The sequence below is a fragment of the Chrysemys picta genome, chromosome 1, assembly GCF_011386835.1.
Source record: "Chrysemys picta bellii isolate R12L10 chromosome 1, ASM1138683v2, whole genome shotgun sequence".
Classification (NCBI taxonomy): domain Eukaryota; kingdom Metazoa; phylum Chordata; order Testudines; family Emydidae; genus Chrysemys; species Chrysemys picta.
Genome location: NC_088791.1, coordinates 165,595,159 through 165,618,074, shown reverse-complemented (window position 1 = coordinate 165,618,074; position 22,916 = coordinate 165,595,159). Strand labels below are relative to the sequence as shown.

At 42.7% G+C, this 22,916-nt stretch overlaps 1 protein-coding gene across 8 annotated transcripts in view; it reads right to left on the bottom strand.

The window, feature by feature from the left end:
* The window catches only part of ARL13B (ADP ribosylation factor like GTPase 13B), an 80,161-nt gene that overhangs the window by 13,841 nt on the left and 43,404 nt on the right, over window positions 1-22,916 (bottom strand). For all 8 annotated transcript variants that reach the window (XR_006175308.2, XR_006175309.2, XM_024103642.3 and 5 more), the window contains 3 exons: window positions 12,721-12,826; window positions 8,174-8,376; window positions 5,086-5,200 (listed from right to left, as the gene is read on the bottom strand). Coding sequence is in view for 6 of the 8 variants with exons in the window: in XM_024103642.3 (XP_023959410.2) it covers window positions 5,086-5,200; window positions 8,174-8,376; window positions 12,721-12,826 (424 nt within the window). In the remaining 2 variants the exon portion in view is untranslated. The remainder of the gene's footprint in view (window positions 1-5,085; window positions 5,201-8,173; window positions 8,377-12,720; window positions 12,827-22,916) is intronic.

Sequence of the window (22,916 nt, the reverse complement as noted above, 5' to 3'; positions counted from 1 at the left end):
AGCACAATATCTTAAATCAAACAAAAGACAAATATGGTACACTAAATATGAATCTGATGACTATTTGAATTAAAAGGAAGTGTCTGAAGAAAAATTTATACAGTTTTCATGTTCCATAACTAACACACCAGTCCAACAGCTCTAAACCAATTGAAAATACTGTATTATGCCGCAAGTCTGTATGGCTAAGTAAGGCAGGGGGACCCTATATGACTGGTGACATGGTTGAAACAGCTCCCGTAAAGCCAAAATAAAACCTCACTTTTGCAACAAAAATTAAGAGTGAATGAAGCTGATTCCAATTAAATGGGTAACCGAAAATGGCTTCCTCTGAACATTGCAACAGTTTATTCTGAAAATTCTGCAGTAAATTGCATGGCAAACAAAACATTTTTCTTAAATTGGTACTAAGATATTTCTTTATTGTTAGATTACTGATACAACTTCACAGCACACAAAAAACAGTTACTAACCTTTCGTAACTGTTTTTCTCCAAGATGTGTTGCTTGTGTGCATTCCATGTTAGGTGCGCGCGCGCTGCATGCACCAGTGCCTGAGATTTTTCCCCTCAGTGGTATCCATTGGGTTGGCTCTAGCACCTTCTGGAGCTACACACTTATGTGTTGTTATAAGGGGTGCTGCCTGCCACGCACCCTCTCAGTTCCTTCTTGCTAGTTAACTCCAACAGAAAAGCAATAGAAAAGGATAGGAGGGTGGGTCATGGAATGGACATGAACAACCCATCTCAAAGAACAACAGTAACTAGTAACCGCTTTTTCTTCTTCGAGTGCCTGCTCATGCCCATTCCATGTTAGGTGATTCACAAGCAGTACCCCAGGAGGCGGGCTCAGAGCTTATGGACACACTCTTCTGTAACTGCCGTCATCTTGGGCCTGCTGGGTAATGATGTAGTGGGATGCGAAGGTATGCACCAACGACCAGGTTGCGGCTCTACAGATGTCCTGAATTTGGACCTGCGTGAGACACGCTGCTGATGAAGCCTGGGCTTGTGTGGAGTGAGCGGTTAAGATGGATGGAAGCAGGACATTCGCCTGCTCATAGCAAGCCCAAATACAGGCAGTTATCCAGGACAAGATCCTCTGGGCGGACACAGGAAGCCCTCTCATCCTTTCTGCTATTGCTACGAAGAGTTGCGTGGACTTGCGGAAGGGTTTTGTCCTTCTCAATATAAAAAGCAAGGGCATGCCTAACGTCCAAGTGAAGCCGCCGTTCCTCAGAGTTCTTGTGATGTTTCTGGAAGAGACTGGTAGGAAAATGGCTTGCTTGCTATGGAATTGTGACACCACCTTTGGTAGGAAGGCCAGATTGGGGCACAGTTGGACCATGTCCTTAAAGAACACAGTGTAAGGCAGTTCTGACATAAGGGCCTTGATTTCAGAGATCCTTCTTGCTGAGGTGATCACCACTAGGAAGGCAACCCTCCAAGAGAGAAGTAGAAGAGGGCACGATGCTAATGGCTTAAAGGGGGGAACCTGTGAGTCTTGACAGAACCAGGTTTAAGTTCCATGGAGGGGTCGGCTCACGGACCTGAGGAGAGAGCCTCTCCTGCCCCTTGAGAAACCATATTATCATCTCCTGGGAGAACACTGACCGGCTGTTCACTGGAGGGTGGAGTGCTGAGATGGCTGCTAAGTGTACCTTGATAGACATGAGAGCCAGACCCTGCTGCTTTAAGTGGAGCAAATAAACCAAGATAGATTGGAGGGAAGATTGAGATGGAGAGAACGCATTTAGAAGCCCAAATTGAGAAATGCTTCCACTTGCCCAGGTAGGTAGCCCTGATGGAAGGCTTTCTATTACCTAGAAAGATCTGCTGGACCTGTTCCGAGCAAGCCTGTTCTTCTGGGTTCAGCCATGCAGCATCCGTGCAGTTGGGTGCAAGGAGGCGAGATTTGGGGAAGCAACCAGCTACGGTCTTGTGAAATTAGGTCTGGATCGAGTGGGAGCGAGATTGGGGTTGCTACCGACAGGTCCAGCAGCGTGCCAAATCAGTGTTGATATGGCCATGCCAGGGCTATCAGAATAACTTTCACCTTGTCCTGTTTGATTTTTAGGAAGACCTCGTGAACCAAGAGGATTGGAGGAAAGGCATAGAATAGGAGATCTGTCCATGGGTGGAGGAAAGCATCGGAGAGGGAGCCTGCACTGTGCCCACGCAGCAAACCTCCAGGTGAAAGGAACACTTGTGGTGAGAGGAAAAGGAACTGTTGAGGTGATCCGCCAATACATTCTGGGCTCCCGGGAGATGTGACACCTCAAGATGAACGGAGTGCTTTACACAGAAGTCCCACAGATGGATGGCCTCCTGACATGGGGCCAAAGATCAAGCCCCACCCTGCTTGTTGATGTAAAACATGGCCACAGTACTGTCTGTCAGGACTTGCACCACCTCGCCTGAGATCTGGGGAAGGAATATGTGGCATACTAAGCGTACCACCCTAAGCTTCCTGACATTTATGTGCAGAGAGAGTTCTTCTTGGGACCAGAGGCCCTGAGTTCTGAGTTTGGCGCCTGACCCCAAGTCTGACACATCCAAGATTAAAGTACATGCCGCCATGTGCCTCAACAGCTTGAAGCAAACCTGAGCTGTTGTGATTGGGTGGACCTTGACATTGGATATCAGGTCTGACCTGGGCTTGAATTAGGCCTCCGGCAGAAAGGCCCTGAATTAGGTTGAGTCTAGCACTGCCACAATAAATTTTATTCTCTGAACTGAGGAAAGAGTTGACTTCTGCTCGTTTATCAGCAGACCCAGCGCTCGGAAGGTGGCTTGGACCATGCTGATACTGTTCTGTATTTAAGCCTTCTAACAACCTTTGCTCAGCCAGTCAAGGTACGGGTAGAGCTGGACGCCTCGCTGTCTGAGGAAGGCTGCTATTATCGCCATACATTTCATGAAAACTCGGGGGGCTGTCAATAGGCCAAAGGGAAGAGCGGTGAATTGGTAGTGGTGTTGACCCATTATAAAATGGAGAAATCTTCTGTGGCCACAGAAGACAGAAATGTGAAAGTATGCATCCTTTAAGTCGAGGGTTGCGTACCAGTCTCCTGGATCCAGGGAGGGAATGATGGAAGCCAGGGAGACCATGTGGAACCTCAGTTTCTGTTGAGGTGATGCAGGTCCAAGATAGGCCAGAGGCCCCCCTTTGGCCTTTGGGATTAGAAAATACCAGGAGTAAAACCCCTTCCCTCTCAAGTCTTGTGGAACCTCCTCCACAACCCCCATCCATAGGACAGACTGAACCTCCTGGACGAGGAGTTGCTCATGAGATGGGTGCCTGAAAAACGACGGGAGTGGGGGGGTGGGAGTGAGAGGTGGATAAAAACTCACGGGTACGTCTGCCTGTCCCTGTACTCAGGGCCCAACGGACTGATATTATGTCTGACCATGCAGGGCTGAATAGGGACAGACAGTCCAAAACCAAAAGGGGAGTCAGATCTGAAACGGTGACTGGCACAGTACCCTCAGGCACACCTTCAAAAAGCCTGCTTAGGCCCCCAGGATATCAATGGCTGTGTGATGTCTCTGAGCTGCTCGAATTTCAAGACCCAGGGTCTCGGGACAGCCTCGTGTGGGGAGGATGAGGAGGTGGCTTGCACCAGAGGGGCTCTTTCCTCTTCCTCAACTATGTTCACCTGAGCCAACTCCTGAACATTGGTACAGGGGTCGGTATCGGAGTCGGGGTCCTGTGCCGAGTGGGAAGGAGCAGTAGCCTTAGGAACGATGGGAAGTAAGACCTGGTAATGGGGAAAACCCTCAGGGATTCCAGTAAGGCCATGGCATAGGCCAGTGGCCCATTGGCCAGGTGCTGGCAGGGGGACTGGCACTGAAGTCCAGTGGCAGATAGGTTGCACATAAGGTGGTCTTGACACCAGGATCAGGGACGGCTTGCCCTTAGAAGGTGCCAGGGGGCAAAGTGCCGGGAAGAATCCTGACGCTCTTTGTTCCTTCCTACTTCCAGTCACTGGAACTGACAGATGTCCCACTGGAGTTGGAGGAACTGGGAGAGAAAGCAGGTCCCTAGCTGCTCGGAGTCTATGGATCGGTCAGACCACTGGTACCACGGTGGTTTCCAGGTGTCAGTGGAGGGTCCCGCACTGGACTCAATGTTCTAGGTGGAGTTGACGGTGCCATCGCAGGCCCGGGAGAGGAAGAGTAACCCGGCACGGGTCTCACTGTGCTGCTTTCTCTCTGCTGGTCTTTTTTCTGCACCGGTGAGCACTCTCTATCAGTGCATTGCTTTTTCTGCTTCTTCCTTGGCACTGGACATGGTGAACAGTGCTGGGAAGAGCTCCGTGCCAGAGTGCTTCGCACTGACGCCAATGTGTTCGGTGCCGAATCCATGAGGGCGACTTCCATGTGGATAGCCTTCAGCCTAATGTGTCTGTCTTTTTTAGTGCAGGGTCTGAAGTCCTGACAGATCTGGCATTTGTCCTTCAAGTGAGTTTCCCCTAAGCGCTTCAAGCAGCTGGAGAGAGGGTCACTCACAGGCATAGGTTTGCCACAGGAAATACAAGGCTTGAAGCCTGGGCACCAGGGCATGCCCAGCCCCTGGATCGAAAGAGTCCCTCGATGACAGGAACTATCTATTTACATTATGTACACTAACACTAATGATGAAAACTATATACACTGAACTATGATAACTAAGAATGAAGTTAGAGTCCAAAAACCACTGAGAAGAAAGCCTTGCCGGAGCAAGAGGGGTCGTTCCAGCAACCGTCATGGGCGGTAAGAAGGAAATGAGAGGGTACGTGGCTGGCAGTGCCCCTTATATCGACGCATAAGCACGCAGCTCCAGAGGGTGCTAGAGCCGGCCCGACGGATACCACTGAGGGAAAAATCTCCAGCAACAGTGCGTGTGGCGTTCACACACATAACATGGAATGGACATGAACATGAACACTCAAAGAAGAAACCAAGATTCTCAAGATGAAAGCTATCACAATGTGTATGCAACTTTATAGATGAACAAAACTCTCAAGAGCCCAGATTTTTATCATTGCTCAGACACCTCAGTAAACTGTAGGTCCAATATGATTGACATTTTTAAATACTCGTACCTCAGTGATTACAGTAGATATTGGCTGGAAGGGGTTGCTAGAAATTGGCTCAGAGTCAACCTCCTTAGGTACACCTCTTCCTTCAAATTCAGTTTCTTTTCTTTCCCTTTGTTCTCTATTTTTTTGTTAAAAAACAGAAGAATCTTGAAGCAATAGAATCAGAAATATTAGAACACTTATTAGGTCATCTAATTCATCCCCCAACTCATGCTAGACTGTCTTTTTACAGAATGTCTGTGTTTTGAATACTGTACTCCAAAATGATAAAGTTCTGAGCTAACCTAAAAAAGAAAGATTGATTTTATTGAGTTAGTTTTCAATAATATAGCTCTAAATGGCCTGGGGCCAGGCTACCTGAAACTGCCTCCCTCCTCACAACATGCTGCCACAGTTATGATCAGCAGAGCTACTGCTGATAGATTCCCCTCTACAAGCTACAGACCGGGCTGCTAGCAGGATGTTCTGAATAAGGGCTCTGGAATGTCCTCTGATCCCTGCTGTGCTTTAGCCCAGATTTGTCCATTTTTACTGCATCCTTTCTGCAGGGCCCACTTGTTTCCCCTGGCCTTTGACATGAGTTCAGGAAGAACGAGGTATTGGCCAATACATTGGGGTGCTATCTGTATTTAGAGCAGCTGCTTGGCAGAAGCGGCCTGTACTACATTAAATCCTTACAATTTATCTAGCACTGCTTTTCCTTGGATTTCCTAAATACTAAAGTAAATGGGGGACTGCTTCTGATAGCTCAGCATTGGTATTACAGCACTACATTTCATAGAAGTCCTTCATGGTTAATTCTAACTGGCTAATTAAAGCCTTGCATGGGCACTTCAGTTTGTTTACTGAGATTTATAATCATTTGAACAGTGCACATCCAATGCAATGCCTGAAAACAGGTGTAGTGCTGATTAAAACTGATGTGAATAGATTCTCTGGCTGATGCATTCTGAAGTAACTGCACTTAGAGAGCACTCTTGGGGAGACTGTGTGAATGGAATCGCAGTAATCAATCAGGGAAGTTATTAAAGTATAGATTGAAACAGAATTCCACCTGAGTTATGAATACGTACAAATATCTCATGACAAGAGATTTATCTGATGCAAATAGCCAAATGAAAGTACCATGATAACTGTTAAATCTGAACCCCTCAACTGCTGTCAGAAATAGCAAAGTTTACAAGCTGAGAAGACAGCCTCACCCCCAATGGCACTTCAAGTTTACCAATCCCCCAAAACTTTTGGCCTAATTAAGTCTGAGCCAATTCTATAATACTTCCCAAGGTAAACAAACATGACCAGTAACCATGGGTCAATTAAAAAATGTGGAAGCCATACATCCATTTGAGAATTTCTTCTCAGAACCCATTTCCCCATTACCTCTCCCAGACAGAGCAACTCGACAAAGTCAAAGGCCCAGTCAACACAGAAAACTACACCGGTTTAACTAAAGGTGTTGGTTTACACCAGTTTTATGTGACCAATTAATTCAATTTAAGTCTGGCTTATGCTGATTTAGTTTAAATTAATGCATTGCTGATTTAAGATAAATCAATATTACACCAGGGTTAAATGAAAGTAATTGCACCAGTTTAATTAAAATGAAAAGGCCCTGTACATTGCTGGTGTACATTTTAGGGGCTAGGTGCCTGGCAGAGATGGAAGCCATGCCCCTTAGGAGAACTTTTACAGGGATAACCCCAGTTGGGCAATTCACTATTGGTGCCAACACTGGCTGCCAATGATAATAGAGGGCTCTGAAGGGAAATAATAAATCCTTGCATTGCTTCCCCTGCATCTCCTCAAACCCCACAGTCCTTCCCCTATTGTGTATTTTGGTGGGGGCTTAAATGAGTTCTCAATAAAGTTGCAGCAACTTTGCCAAAAAATTCAGATGTCTCCCTCTATCCTCACTGGTGCCTGCTATTGACAGATTGATTGAAAAGTTTATTTTAATTACATTGCTGCAACTTATGATACGGTAGGCCCAAAAGATCTCCTTGCATCAAGCAACAGAAGCTATTTTGGGTCAGCTTCCAGTCAGGTAACAGTAGTGACTCTATGGACTATATCTATTCCATGTCTGCCATTGCCCACTCATCATTTTAGAGAAGATGATCTTAAGGCTGTGTGCCAAGCAATTTCTTTTATGTTTTAACAAAAGAACAACTTGACTATTCCGTTTCAGCTCTTTTCTTATAATATGAAACACCTTTTGTTTTGTAGTGGGTACTCAAGAATTTGAATAAGAAGGGCCATACTGGGTCAGACCAAAATCCATCTAGCCCAGTATCCTGTCTTCCAACAGTGGCCAATGCCAGGTGCCCCAGAGAGAATGAACAGAGCAGGTAATCATCAAGTGATCCATCCTGTTGCCCATTCACAGTTTCTGGCAAAGAGGTTAGGGACACCATCCCTGCCCATCCTGGCTAATAGCCATTGATGGACCTATCCTCCATGAATTTATCTAGTTCTTTTTTGAACCCTGTTATAGTCTTGGCCTTCACAACATCCTCTGGCAAAGAGTTCCACAGACGGACAGTGTGTTGTGTGAAGAAATACTTCCTTTTGTTTGTTTTAAACCTGCTGCCTATTAATTTCATATGGTGGCCCCTAGTTCTTGTGTTATGAGAAGGAGTAAAAAATAGTTCATTATTTACTTTCTCCACACCAGTCATGATTTTATAGACCTCTAGCATATCCCCCCTTAGTCGTCTCTTTTCCAAGCTGAAAAATCCCAGTCTTATTAATCTCTCCTCATATGGCAGCCGTTCCATACCCCTAATAATTTTTGTTGCCCTTTTCTGACCCCTTTCCAATTACAATATATCTTTTTTAAGATGGGGCAACCACATCTCCACACAGTATTCAAGATGTGGGAGTACCATGGATTCATAGAGACAAGATGATATTTTCTGTCTTATCTATCCCTTTCTTAATGATTCCCAACATTTTGTTCGCTTTTTTGACTGCCGCTGCACATTGAGAGTGGATGTTTTCAGAGAATTATCCACAATGAATCGTTAACATGACGGCTTTATTCATGGAACCCCTTCATGTGGAGGAAAGAAAGCCAAGGAAGGTAGAATACCTTTCTTCTCGTATCTTCCTTACTCGTTCAGCTCGTTCTCGTTTCTCTTGTTCCTCAAATGCTTTTTGCTCTGATGTGTCTTTTTGGACGCGCTCATTTAAGGCATCGAAATCTTTTGCTATAGTACGTAGCAGCCAATACAGACCTTTTCTTATAGATTTGTCAATTTTTTTCCCATAGCCCATGACAGCTGAGCAAGGCTCCTGTAAATTTAATAGAGAAAGTAAAGAGGAAAAAGAATAATTATATCTCAGATCACATTCCTAAATTATAAACAATGAAGTCTTAGCAAATGGTTAGTAAACATTCAAAATATTGTTACAACTAAAACACTACACATTAAAAATATCTTGTAAATTTAAGAGATTTTTTGCCAACATGTCAATCATGAGTTTTATCCAAATGCCTTATTTCCAGTCCCACTCCAGTAATAGTAGAACTCTCTAGAGTCAATAAGAAAGATGGGCACTCAATTCCTCTGTCCCACTCACAAGTACCATGAGAATCCAACCATATTCTTCTCACAGCAGCACTGCTTTATGAGTGGTCTAAATTATGCATTCCAACTTTTCCTTGCAAATCCAAATATAGCAGCTTCAGAAGTGGATCCATTCTCTAATGACTGATTGACCCCTTAAGCCTTCCCCTGCATAACAACTAAACGGTTCACGCTACCTTAAAAATGAAAGAAAAAAGTTTCCCGTTAATTGTTTTCAGAATAAAGTAGTTAATCCTCCTGCGATTATATCACCAACCAAATGTTGATGCCTTTGATGCACATTGTTTTTTATTATACATAAAGCACCAAAACTGTGCGTGGAGTTTATAAACAACTTACAGAAGCAAACAATGTTACCTGCTAAGGACCTACCACACCACAATCCCAGCTTGGCTCTATCAGTATATGTTCCCGCTCTCTAGAGAGCTTTGTGTTCACTTTCCTAGGTGTAAATCAGCATGCAGTTCACCAGTGAAAGCTGCAGCATCTGAAGGTGGAGCCAAATCACTGAGAAGATGAACAGGTAGCACCATCATAGCCTCTGACTTGGTTTCCCTCGTTAGCTGTTTACAGCACTTTCTGCAGCATGGCAGTAACTAACCAAAGTCTCACAGAGACAATATCTGGATATAGGAAGTGACAGTGTTTTCAAGTTAATAGATACATTTAATGTATTTATCATTATAGTAACTGGGGGTTACAAATCACTTGATTGTTGGTAGGATATCTGCAAATTTCATTGAGAGTTTTCTTTAAATCAATTTTTTCTGCATAATAAAATGAATGAGTTTGGAAACTGTCAATACTCTGAGCTAAGGGAAAAACACTGTGCCCCAAGACTAGCATGACTTCTATAAGGGATGAAGATGCTCTTGACGGACAATATCAAGTTGCACAGACGTCAATCTTTTCTGTCTAGGAAGTGAAAACGGCTGTAAGTAGTTTATTTTGTAATAAAGACAAATAAGACCTACCGCACTTAGCTTCCATAATACATTCTTTGACTCATGAAGGACCAATACATTCCTTACAAGTACATCAGTGTTCTCAGTCCCTAAATTCCTTTCATCTAACAAGACAGAGCTTAGAGCTCTGTGCATTTTGAGAAAAAAAAATCTTTGAAAAGTTTATTGAGAAAGCACTTCTTATTTTCTATCTTGGCACTGCATATATTAGAAAACTAGGGCATGTCTTTCACAGAAACTTGTGACATACTACTAAAGTTGAGCAAGAGGAAACAAGTTAGCTTCCTGGTTCTGTAAGAGATAATGGGATGCAGGAGGAGACATTTCCTAATAGGAATCCATAATCTTAAATATTTTAGTGAGAGTTTTAAATTGAGAAATTAAGGGCCCGATTTTCAGAAATGCTGAGAACCTCCAGCTCTCGCTGACTTCAGTGAGTGCTATGGGCCCTCAGTACTTCTGAAAAAACAGGCACTATATCGTTTCAGGATATCGTGCCCCCAGCCCTCGCTCTCAGCGGCTCCTGAGCATGGTTCTGGGTGGGGGGGCACAGACAAGTTCCATTGTGGGTAAGGAGCTAAGTTCCCTCTAAGCCGCACAGCCAGCTATCAAGGGCCGCACAGGCAGGGAGAGGAGTCCCTCCTCCGGCCCGGCCCAGCACAGCTCCAACGGAGCTGCCATGGCTGGGGGGAGGTGCTTCTCACCTGGTCCCACGCTGCTGCGGCGAGAGAGGGCTGCGGGGAGTCCCCTCTCCTGACCTATATAGTAAGATATACCCAGTCCTCCTGCACTACTGTCAAAGTTTTAAAAATGAAAAAGCCTGCACCAGACAGAACAGTGAGAGGCTACACTCATTTCATGACTCTGGCGATCAGTCAAATTGAAACAGGCATTTTACATTTAATCATAGATTTCACAGTCATCACCTCTAACTGAAAGGAGTAAGGGACTAGGATGAACTCCAGATCTGGTCCAGTATGGCAAGTCTTACGTTGCTAGGAAACAAAGCTTTTTTATCCAGTCATACACTCTATCCACCCTTTACTGAATAAATTTTGGAGACAGCTTGGTCGTTTGGGAATTATCCGTTGAGTGAGGGGAAAGCCCTTCTGAGCCAAGACAAAATGTCTAGGCTAAGTCTCAGACTTCCTAGAGACAAAGGGAGAAGAAATCCAACTTCTGGTTCTTTAGGATATGTAGTGAGTTCTCTGTATTTGCTACATTCGAGTGCAACTGTATTTGGCAAAATTAGTGGGGGTTTTTGTTTGTTTTTTTTGTTTGCCTTTCCACTCTTTACTAATTGTTGTTATCAGAATTTTCTCTGGAGAGCATGTCTACACTACAAAATTAAGTCGACTTACGTTAAGTCAAAGTACTACCACTGCAGTAATTAATTTTATATTTAATGTCCAAATTATGCTCCTTCTGATGGCAGTGCACATCCTTACCAGGAGCACTTGCCCCAATTTAACTGACAGTGTGGGGCCTTGTGGAGCACTTGCCACCCGGGGCTGACTGCCTTAGCCCTGCTGCCCAAGTGTTGGCTCTCCTTCCCTAAATCCCTCACCAGGAGGCGGCCACAGGGCTCCAGCTGTCAGCCTCAGGCAGCAATAGGCAATGTAAGCAACAGTGTCTACATGGACACTGCGTCGACTTAACTACATTGACTTAACATTATGCCTCTTGTGGAGATGGAGTTATTAACTCGGTGTAGCAAGCAACTTACATTGGTGGGAGCAACATTTTAGTGTGGATCCTTACAGAGTTAGCACAATGTAAGCTGCCTTATGTCAACCTAACTCTCTAGTGTAGACCAGGCCTTAGATTCTGGAAGAGCATAGTGAAGCTGCCTGCTATAGATCAAAGCTGAAGCATGGATAGAACTGCTTTGCATGAGAGCACCGAATATATAAGCTAGATAATAAACTGAAGGATGACAATCTAGGGAGAAAAGTGAATGGGGTGGAAGATCTCATTCTTGGAGACATTATAGCAGTGCAATGAGTCACTTGGAAATATCTTCCCTACAAATATTTACTTATGTGAAAAAGACTTCACACTATCAAAGCTAGTGTTGCAAAGTCAAATCCTCATTACATCAAGTGATCTTGATGCTAAATCAAAAAAATATGCAGTCACGCACTGCAACTTCTTGTAACAATATGTAACTCATTAAGAATCCGACTGCTATTAGCTTTAAAACTAAGTTAATTTTACTTTATAATGCTTTTGTTTCCACTTTAAAACTAATGATACAATTTGGCAATGTAGGTGAGTTGGGGGGGAAAGAGCAGAAAATCAACTCAACTACAGGTTATCCTACACTGATCAAAAATGGGTCACAAAAACATACAACTAGGTAGGCCTACATGGCTCAGGGGATTGGTAGTGGAATTCAAACCCTTGATGTTTCTGTGTCACACTAGGTAGTGACCAACATTTGCTAGCCCATGTTCAATGGATAACATCTGTTCAGCTTTTGAAGCACTGTTTTGAAAACACACAGTTTGAGCCCCAAAGTGGACACATGGTAAATCTGAGACACTAGTTATGTTTGAGATAGCCAGTTAGCCTTGGCTGTGATTATTTTCTTTGTGAACGCTTCTTTACAGGCAAATTGGACTAAGAACAACCCCATCCCAAATTTGTTTCACAAAAAGATCCAGTTTGTCAGATGGTAACTCTGTTTAAAGAAAGTTAGGCTAGAGAACAAATCTGGGGCCAAAATCTTGTTTGAAAACTGTGTTTAAAGCCTAATAAGAATCCAAGGTCAGAACCCAGTTTCCTCTTCTGTTTTTAACAAGGTTTGGCTCTAACAATACTGGCTGACCAAACAATTTTTAAACCAAGTTAGCATGAACCATTTTAATATGATTTCAAACTGGTTCAGCAAACACAGCCTGAGCCCATGTACAGATGGGCCCTAGGAAGGATTCCTCCTGGACAAAGGCAGGGTGAGACCTGGAACTGTTTGTACTGCAGACCAACATGCTGTATCTTTGCTGGGATTACAGGACCACATTATCAACTTTCTTAAGCATTACATTTATACAAATAAATAGAGTACAGTAAGATATACTTACAATCTGACACAGACATTTATGCTCATTGACAAGCTTTTCCAGCGATAAGCACTCAATTACATCTGCTTCTGCCAACGCTCCTTCTCGGTCCTGCTTATTTGCCAACCTAAAGAAAAGATGACCAAAAGTGAGAAGGCAAGTAAAGGCACTTATCACTCTGATCCACAATCAGAGTCAAGCAGATTAGAGGCCAGTTCAGAAAACAAACTCCATATATATATTTCAGACTAATTTAGGATGGCTGGGAGGAGGAAAGAGGGAAAGTAGCGAAAACTAGCTTGTTTCTCGTCTAAAAATTATAGTTTTGGTGTCCTTATCTACTCAATAAAAAAGCAACTATTATTCCATACATTTTAAACTTTCAAAGAACTACACTAATATCAATCCACACAATGCACCCATGAGTTAGGTAAGTACAATTTACAAATGGGTAAACAGGCTGAGGGATGAAGTGATTTATTCTGAGGGATGAAATGATTTATTCAAGGCCACATAGTAAAATCTGTGGTAGTCTCTGTATTAGAACTCAGGACTCCCTGACTCCTACTCCCATCCTCATTCCTCTAGATCAATGTTAGTCAATCTTTTTGATACTAGGAACTGGCTTGCTGCCTTCCTAAACTGTGTCAGGGAGATCTCAAGGACTGGTCTCACAGACTGGTCATTGTGAAACACTGCTCTAGATCATGCTGCTTCATGCTTGAGACCATCCCAGGTCCTCCTGCACTCCAGTGTTCCACCTACTGAAGAGCCAGGACTTGAAATCTAGATGATTGCAGTCAGTCGGGGATAGCTCCAACTCTTACTCCCTCAGTGGAAGAAAATGAATAGGACTCTAGAGAGTCATAACTATTAATAGGAATTATAGTTGTATTACAGCAGTACCCAGCTACTCTCATCTGGACCAGGGTCCTATTGTGCTAGAAGCTGTACAAAGGAAGGCAGTCCTTTCTCCAAAGAGAGCGTACAATCTTAGTCTCAATCCTGCAGGCTGCTGCACATGGCCAGAACCCTGTGTCTGCATGAAGGTGTTTGTAGAATCTGGGGCCCAAAATACATGCGACACCCAGAGTATGTGTGGGGGGAGGAAGGCATACAATCCAAAGTATACAATTGACAAAGCAACTACTACTCTCGATAAGGTGCCATCAAGTTGGCCATTTTCTTATAGACATTGCAGCAAAGGTAGGCCTGCAAGAGAGACAGAGGAGAAGGTATATAGGAATTGTCATACTGGATCAGACATGAGCCATATAATCCAATATCCTGTTTTTAAGAATGGCCAACACCAGATGCTGTAGGGAAGATGCAAGAAACCCCGCACTAAGCAGAAGCAAGATAATGAACCACATGTAGGTCTTTTCTCTACTAGAGATTGGCGCTTAGAACCTGAAAATGATGTTTTATCTCCATTCTAATTCTCTTTTTGTTACTGTTATAACTCTGAATAATCTTATCTATATAAACATCCACTCCCACTTTGAATCTTGCTCAGTCATTGTCACAGGATATTGTTGCATGGAGTTCAGCAGTCTAATCAGAGGTGTGGAAAAAGTATCTCTTTATAGCGGGTTTGAATTTGCCACCTCTTAGTTTCATCGAAGATCCCTTTGTTCTTATGTTATGAGACAGGGAAAAGACGTACCTATCTAAGGCCTCAAAGAGGACGTCCTACACATACAGGGCAACAGAGAGGAAGATACAAATATATTTGCATAGGAAGATGATGACCACCGCACTTGAAAGACCAAATCCTGTTTAGGAATCACTATTCATACAGCTTTAGTCAAGGCCCCTTTTACAAGCAAAAGCACTTGTAATATTTTCATAAGCAGAACCTTCTGGAAAATATTGCAAAATCTGCTGGAAGACCGTAGAAACCAAGTAACTAACAGACTCTACATGTCCCAAATTTGGGACATTCTCAGAGGCCAAACACTCTTTTGTAAGTATTTCACTTCTCTTGAAATCGGTTTATGTGACCATAGACAACAAGTATCTGCTTTACCAGCCTATACCTATCATCTTTCTCCAAAAGCTTAGTTTAGTTTTACCCCATTAACCCATCACTTTCTTCCATTAAATGTGCCATCATTCCATGTCAATGCGTGTCCATCTTCCCAATACACACATTCTAAAGCTTCTTGAAAATTTTAATACTATATAACGTGATGTACTTTTCTCAATTCTGCCATAATTGTATCGGAGTGAAACAGTATGCAAAGAAGCATGCTAGAACATTTACTTTGAGCTTTGCAAATAACCCTAACTTTAAATGTTTCAGAACAAGAATTTATTGAAGAGACCTTTTTCTAAGTACACCTCTACCCCAATATAACGCGACCCGATATAACACTAATTTGAATATAACACGGTAAAGCAGTGCTTGGGGGGGCGGGGCTGCGCACTCCGGCGGATCAAAGCAAGTTCGATATAACGCAGTTTCACCTATAACGCGGTAAGATTTTTTGGCTCCTGAGGACAGCATTATATCGGGGTAGAGGTGTAGTCTTTTTCCAGATCCATAACTAAGATAAACATGCAATCAGCTGTTTGATAATTTTCTGAGGAGCCTGCAGTCACACAAATAGATTATTGCTTACTAAAAAAAAAAAAATGCAAAGATGCAGATATAATCCAAATTATCTTCTGTAAAAAAACAAACAACACAAGTCACACAAATTCACTGATGGTTTTAAAATTGTAATGTTGGAAGATTTCCTAGGTTATGTAGTGGGACTTTAACATGTTAAAATGGCAAATCTTTAAAAAAAAAAAAAAAAACTTTATTTAGCTTTTCTTGAATGCCTCTGGTTCCAAAAGGATTAAACAAATAGTCTGATGACAACGAATAGTTCTCAGCAACCATACTGTTATTAAAAGATCGGTGGTAACACAATATGGCATTTTCTCTCCCTCTACCCGTTTTAATTAAAAACTAATAATTCTTGAAACCTTCCACCATGGCAATACTGTTCCTTGGCAAACCTCTTTGAACTGTGAGATTGCTACTGAGCAACGTATTTCCCTGGCGTTATTTTCCTCCTCCTGAAAGTGATTATCTTTCAGTGAGAAAACTGTTACTATCTACTGTGCTTGGATATGATGCAGAACATTTTGGAATACAAGCATAAATCAAAGTAATGTTATTTTGAACTTTCTGTAACTGCTATGATTCTATACTAAATAGAAAATCAGCAACAGCAAAGAACACTGCATAGCAGCAAGAGTCTGAAAATTACACTCCCCTTTCCTTAATATATTTAATTAAAAATTAGATTTTGAAATGAGCACCATCAAAACGTCTTTCATAATCCTCTCATTGTGATGAAACTTTTATGTGACTTTTTGAACAAAATCAACAACTGTCATCTCCATAAAGGAAAGACACTACATTTGTTTATTTGTTACATTTGAGGAGCCAAACACCATATTTATCTCTTTTTTCTTCTGGAGTTTGTTATTGTTACTCACCAAAATACTAGCAGTGCCATAGCTAGCAGTGCCATAGCAGTGGACCCATGTCATTCCTGACTGGCGAAGGCCAGCGCTTAATAACTGGTTCCACTGTTGGCAGACATTGTCAGCACCTCTTTAAGGGCAGGTTGCCAGCTTTTGTTAATCTAAGTACTCTAAAAGCTCCCAATACTGAAGTAATGAGCCGTAGTCATTATTTTATTCTCAAAAGAATCCATAACTCACGGAAACTATTAAGGAAGCTGTTGTGTTGTACAACCACTGCTTAAAAAACATCACTTGCCACTGATAATCTGGTAGTTATCTAGTATCTAAACTTCCACTGCTGGCTAATATTATTCAGGTGGTGGTTATGGCAAGAGAACTTCCCCAGTATCTGGTTACCTCATCTCTCCCTGTCAGTCTAGGTACAGAACTATTTATGTTATGCACCAGATAAAATTGGCAGATCACCTGGTGAGGGATTAAGAGCAATACTGCTACTGATAGACTCAGCTGCCTTCAATACCATTAGGGTGTAGCTGGCTTGTTTGCAAACCCCCAGAAAAGACAGATGGGGCTGCAATTTGGCAATTTAATTCCCAACCGCGAAATGCCAGAGGGGGCAGAAAAGCAATAACTTAGAGCTACCAACTGCTCTCATATGTGAGTTTCTACAGGGCTCCATCTTGCTCCGACATCTTGTTCAATTGGTACATAGAGCCAATAATGTTTTCAGCACGCTCAATGACCCCCAGCTCTATTCCTCTCTTATCCAATCTAGCCAGTGCTATTAAATGCCTTACTCAAGATTTGGTAGAGTCTGGGAAATGAACGAGGAGCTAAAGCTAAATCCAAGAGAAAACTGAGATGATGCTGGAAGGTTGGGGAAGGTAACCAGGAAATAAGGTGACAATTACAAATGCTTCCTTAACTGAGGGTGTACAGCTACAATTTGTTACAAGAATTCAGTCCGGAAGTACTGCTGGATCCACAGCATCTCAAATCCATGCCTGGGCCAGAAATTGTGATATGTTTAGACACACATCTTGCTGCTATGGTTCACCCATTGTCACTTTGAGATTAGATTCCTGCAGTGTGCTCTTGATTACTGCATCTTAATTCAAAGTGAACTGAACCTGATACAGAATGTGACAGACCTCTTGGGCTATAGCTACATTACAAGGCTTTTAGCGATATGGTGTTTGTTGGCAGGAAAGAGCTCTCCTGACAACAAAAAACTTCCACCCCTCACAAGTGGCAGCCGCTTTGTCAGCAAGAGAGCGCTTCTGCTGACAAAGCGCTGTTCACACTGGCGCTTTTCAGCGGTAAAACTTTTGTTGTTCGGGGGTGAGGGGGTGTTTTTTTAACACCCCTGAACAACAAAAGTTTTGCCGAGGAAGTGCCAGTGTAGACAAACCCTTGGTGAGCATGCACCATGTCGTATGACACCTGTGCTCTATGATTTGCACTAGTTTCCAGGTGGAGTTTTAACATGACACCCTAAATGACAGACCAATTCTCTCCTCTTGACACACTATTCTAATAGCAGTTAGTGGAGGCATTCAGACAGGATCCCACTGAAAGAAAGGAAACTGTTGGCTGGGTATGTATTCTCCATAAGCAGCCCTCAGCTCTCTTTCCTTTCCTCCAAAATAACCCAAATCTGTTGACTTTCAGAGCATGCAAGGTCTATCTAGTGGAGTGCCTCAAGGTTCGGTTTTGGGACCCATTTTATTTAATCTATTTATAACTGACCTCAGAACCGATTGCAGGAGTGGGCTGATAAAGTTTGCGGATGATACGAAGGTGAGAGGCGTTGCAAATTCGGAGGAGGATAGGGATATTCTGCAGGGAGACTTGAATGAGCTGCTGAATTGGACTATCAGAAATAGGATGAAATTTAATAGTGAAAAGTGTAAGGTGATGCACTTGGGGATGACTAATAACAATTTTAGTTACAAGATGGGGACGCATTGGTTAGAAGTAACGGAAGAGGAGAAGGACCTAGGGGTCCTTGTAGACCGCAGGATGACTATGAGTCGACAATGTGACGTGGCGGTTAAAAAAAAAAAAAAGCCAATGCGGTCTTGGGATGCATTAGGCGAGGGATATCTAGTAGGGATAAGGAGGTCCTGCTTCCGTTGTATAAGGCGCTGGTGAGACCTCATTTGGAGTACTGTGTGCAGTTCTGGTCTCCCATGTTTAAAAAAGATGAACTCAAACTGGAACGGGTGCAGAGAAGGGCGACTAGGATGATCAGAGGAATGGAAAACCTGTCGTATGAAAGGAGACTAGAGGAGCTTGGGTTGTTTAGTCTGACAAAGCGAAGGCTGAGGGGGGATATGATTGCTATCTTTAAATATATCGGAGGGATAAATACAAGGGAGGGAGAGGAACTATTCCAGCTTAGTACTAATGTGGACACGAGAACGAATGGATATAAACTGGCCGTGGGGAAGTTCAGGCTTGAAATTAGACGAAGGTTTCTGACCGTCAGAGGGGTGAAATATTGGAACGGCCTTCCGAGGGAAACGGTGGGGGCGACGGACCTGTCTGGTTTTAAGATTAAGTTAGATAAGTTTATGGAGGGAATGGTTTAATGGTAAAACATAGTAGCCAAGGAAAACCAAGCAATGGTACGTACATAGTATAATGGCCAACAGGGGTCAGACTCGAGACTCTTGCCTACATGCTTGGGGTCTTACTGATCGCCATATTTGGGGTCGGGAAGGAATTTTCCTCCAGGGTAAATTGGCTGAGCCTCTGGAGGTTTTTCGCCTTCCTCCGCAGCATGGGGCAGGGATCACTAGCAGGAGGGTCTCTGCCGATTGAAGTCACTAAAACACAGGATTGGGGACTTCAACGGCAGAGTCCAGGGAAGGGTTTTGTGGCCTGCAGCATGCAGGGGGTCAGACCAGATGATCATAATGGTCCCTTCTGACCTTAAAGTCTATGAGTCTATCTTTATACACAAACTTTTGTGATGCGATAAGGACCATTTCTAGCCAGGGTTGGGGACGGAATACTTGCATGATTGCATTTCTTACTGGTCATTTCTAAATATTGAGTGGTTACTCCTTTTTCTGTCATAGATGTCTAGAGACCTTTCATTATACATCTAACATCTTTAAAATGTTAAATTTTAAATTGGGTTTCCTGTTAATTTTTTCCTTCATTGTGACTGAACATTCGTTTGCTCATAAACAATAGGATAAAGAAATCTCCTCGTAAAGATGAGTGTCCATATCTTAGACAGAGATTAAGAAAAATATTTAAAGGAACACTAAGCTTCCAATGAAAAAAGTTTTTAAACAAATCAACATTCCTCTGACATGCTTGAAACACAGCAGCATTAAAAACCTAAAAGTTCAACTGACTTGGCTTTCATTGTCCAAGTGCGAGAAGCATAAAAGAAGGTAAACAAAGAGCGTAAATGGTGACACGGAACATTAAGTGCATAGGTACAACAATGCTTACAGCATATGATTTTTAAGTTGAAAGTGTCCCCTTTAAATTAAGACTTTTTTTAAATTATGTGAAAGTCACACACTCACTTATTGAATTCTGTCTTAGCCCAGGTCTACACTACAAAAGGTTTTTCAGTATAGCACTATACAGCAAACCCTCCTAGCATAGATGCAACTTATACCAACACCAGCATGCCTTTGCTGGTTTGGCAAACAAAACGAGCTCTACTTGCACATGCACTTTTATGCCAGTATAACTGCATCTACACTAGGGATTTTGCCAGTATAAAAAAAGCTACACACACACAAAACAAATCACACCCCCCTGACATTAGTGTACTAGCACAGTGTTTAGTATAATGTGATGCTTTCTCAGGACACCCAAGACTGAGAGTCACCTTGTTATCCCTTACTCATGAAAGTGTCTTTCTTGTGGTAGCGGATTGCCAGCACCTGAACTCCAATTGCCTTTAAGATAAGGTGGGTGAAGTAATATCTTTTATTGGACCAACAATAAGTAGTAAAAGACATTACCCTCACCCATCTTGTCTCTCTAATAACTACGCTGCTTTCACTAAACCACTCTCCTCCGGACTCTGCCACTTTGCAGGTTAACAATAGGTGCATCCCACCCCTGAATTCCCTGGAAGACTGTTCCCTGTAGTGTCTAGCCCCTCTGACTGGAACTCACATTACCAGGTTCACTACTCCAAAGGGAATAGCATACATACAAAAGCTTGTTTGATTCAACTGAGTATCAGCTCTAATGTAACACAGAACTTTAATCAATTTATAGCAAAAACAAATAAGTTTATTAACAAAGTTTAAGATTTAAGAGACAGTGAGCAAGGCTAATAAGAGGAACAGGTTACAAATAAAACCAAAGTAGAACATGCTTTCCAGAGACTAAAACTCAGCTTAGGCTGCAATCCTTGTCTGAAGCAGTCTTATCTCACCTAAGCCTTTTCTGCAGTGTTTCAACCCAGGTTGGTTGAGATCCTGTTTTCATGGATGTAATTGCACTGCCCAGTTACTCACACAAGTGCCAGATAAAAGAAGAGTCCTGGTTCCTTTCTTTTATAACCCCAAAGTCCATTGTTTTTGTCCCCAGAGTCAGGGTGACTCCTTGTGGTTTCCTTCCTGGGGTGCTGGCTCCAAAGTGTCTCCCATACTCTAGTTTGTTTCACAAAAGATTCTCCACAGACCTGTTTTTCCTGTTGACTTTCATATGTAAATAGGGCTCTCTGTGTTGACCTTACAATGTTTAATTTACACTGGAGATAGGGATAGTTAAATATACATGCTTTAGTCTGGCAGAAGACCTGTTTGTCAACTCTCCCTTCTTTTAGACTTTTAAAACAGTAGGTCAGTATACATACCCACAGTTCCTTATATAATGTCAGTACATTTCACCATATTACTGACCAGCATGTCCTCGGCTTTCAATTGCTACCTCACATGATATTCTTTACAGATAAATACACTGGACCCTCGCTAGAATGGATCCATGCGCAGTCCCGTGTTAACACGGTCACCGTGTTACCATGGATTCCAGTGAAGGTAATTAAATTTGGGATCCATGCGCGGTCCCGCGGTATAAGCGAATTCGCACTATATAGATGCGCCTTCTAGTGAGGGTCCGCTGTACTATGAAAGCAGTGTGTTGGCATAGTGAGTGTGTCAGGGCTGTTACAGAACAATGAACCCTTTGCCAGTTGGCACTGAGGGATTCTTGGGGACACATATAGACATGACCTTAAAACTAAACTGTAAACTATTCAGTGTATCTCCTATGTGTTTGTGTAGCACCCAGCACAAGAGACCCCATGATCCATAACTCCAAAGCATTATCGTATGTACAGGCTAGGAACTAAACTTTTGCCTAGCCACTGTAGCTCAAGATGTATTTGCACACATGGCTTCTAAACAAGATAGTGTATGGGGCATTTTGCACAATTTAAAACAGATATTCTTCAACTGAATGTAAACTGGAGATTGGGGAGTGTGGGGGGAAGCGGGCAGCATGTGAGAATGACAATCTTGTGAGTGCCACCATGGGTATGGTAAATAGCTACTATACAACACTATGCTGTCCAAAAAGCTGGCAGAAGATGATCTGGTTGCAGGACACCATGTAGGGTATTTAGAAAACAGAGGAAGAACTAGGAATGTAAACATTCTTTATATACTAATAGAGAAATAAAATTCTAACTTCAGTGTTAAAGTAGGTCCTGTCTTCATTGACAACCCCTTGAGGAGAATCTAAAACAGGGGTAGGCAACCTATGGCACGCGTGCCGAAGGCGGCACATGAGCTGTGTTTCAGTGGCACTCACACTGCCTGGGGTCCTGGCCACCAGTCCAGGCGGCTCTGCATTTTAATTTAATTTTAAATGAAGCTTCTTAAACATTTTAAAAACCTTATTTAATTTACATACAACAATAGTTTAGTTATATATTATAGACTTATAGAAAGAGACCTTCTAAAAACGTTAAAATGTATTACTGGCACACGAAACCTTAAATTAGGGTGAATAAATGAAGACTCGGCACACTGCTTCTGAAAGGTTGCCAACCCCTGATCTAAAAGGTAGCTTCGCGTATACTTAAGTGCAGTCCAGTCAACCAAGGACATCAAATAAGAAGAGAAACTTCTTTTCCCCACACACACTGACTTAAGCCTAGCCATGACAACTAAAGAGAAGGAGATTGCTGAGGACAAGATTTTTTTAAAAATGAGTGCCTAAAAGTTTAGGCTTCTACATCTGTCATTTTGCACCTAAACATGTGGTCTGGTTTTCAAAAATGTTGGCCACCCAGCATTTCCCAGTGCACTTCACTAGGAGCTGCTGGATGCTCAGAACTTTTGTAAACCAGGCCACTGATTCAGGTGCCTAATAGACAGGGGACCCTAACCTTAGGAATTCTCACTATTTTCCACCTCTTTTCCCACCTCTGCAGCATGGGGAGCAGGTTACTTGTTTTGATCAAGTGAGATATACCCACATAATACTTTCCCCATCATTACAAGGGCCTTGAGCACTTATGCACCTCAGCACCTCCACCTATTCTCGGCCTCTGGAACACTTTGCATCACACTGTAATACTTTGGTCTAATTTGGGTTGTTGGATTTAGTGTGTGGCTGCTGAGTGACATAGAAGAAGTCAGACTAGATGATCCGATGGTTCCTTCTGGCCTTAAACTTTGAATATCTGGAAAAGGATTGAGGCTTCTATACCTGGCATAAGTAACAATTACATAAGAAATCAA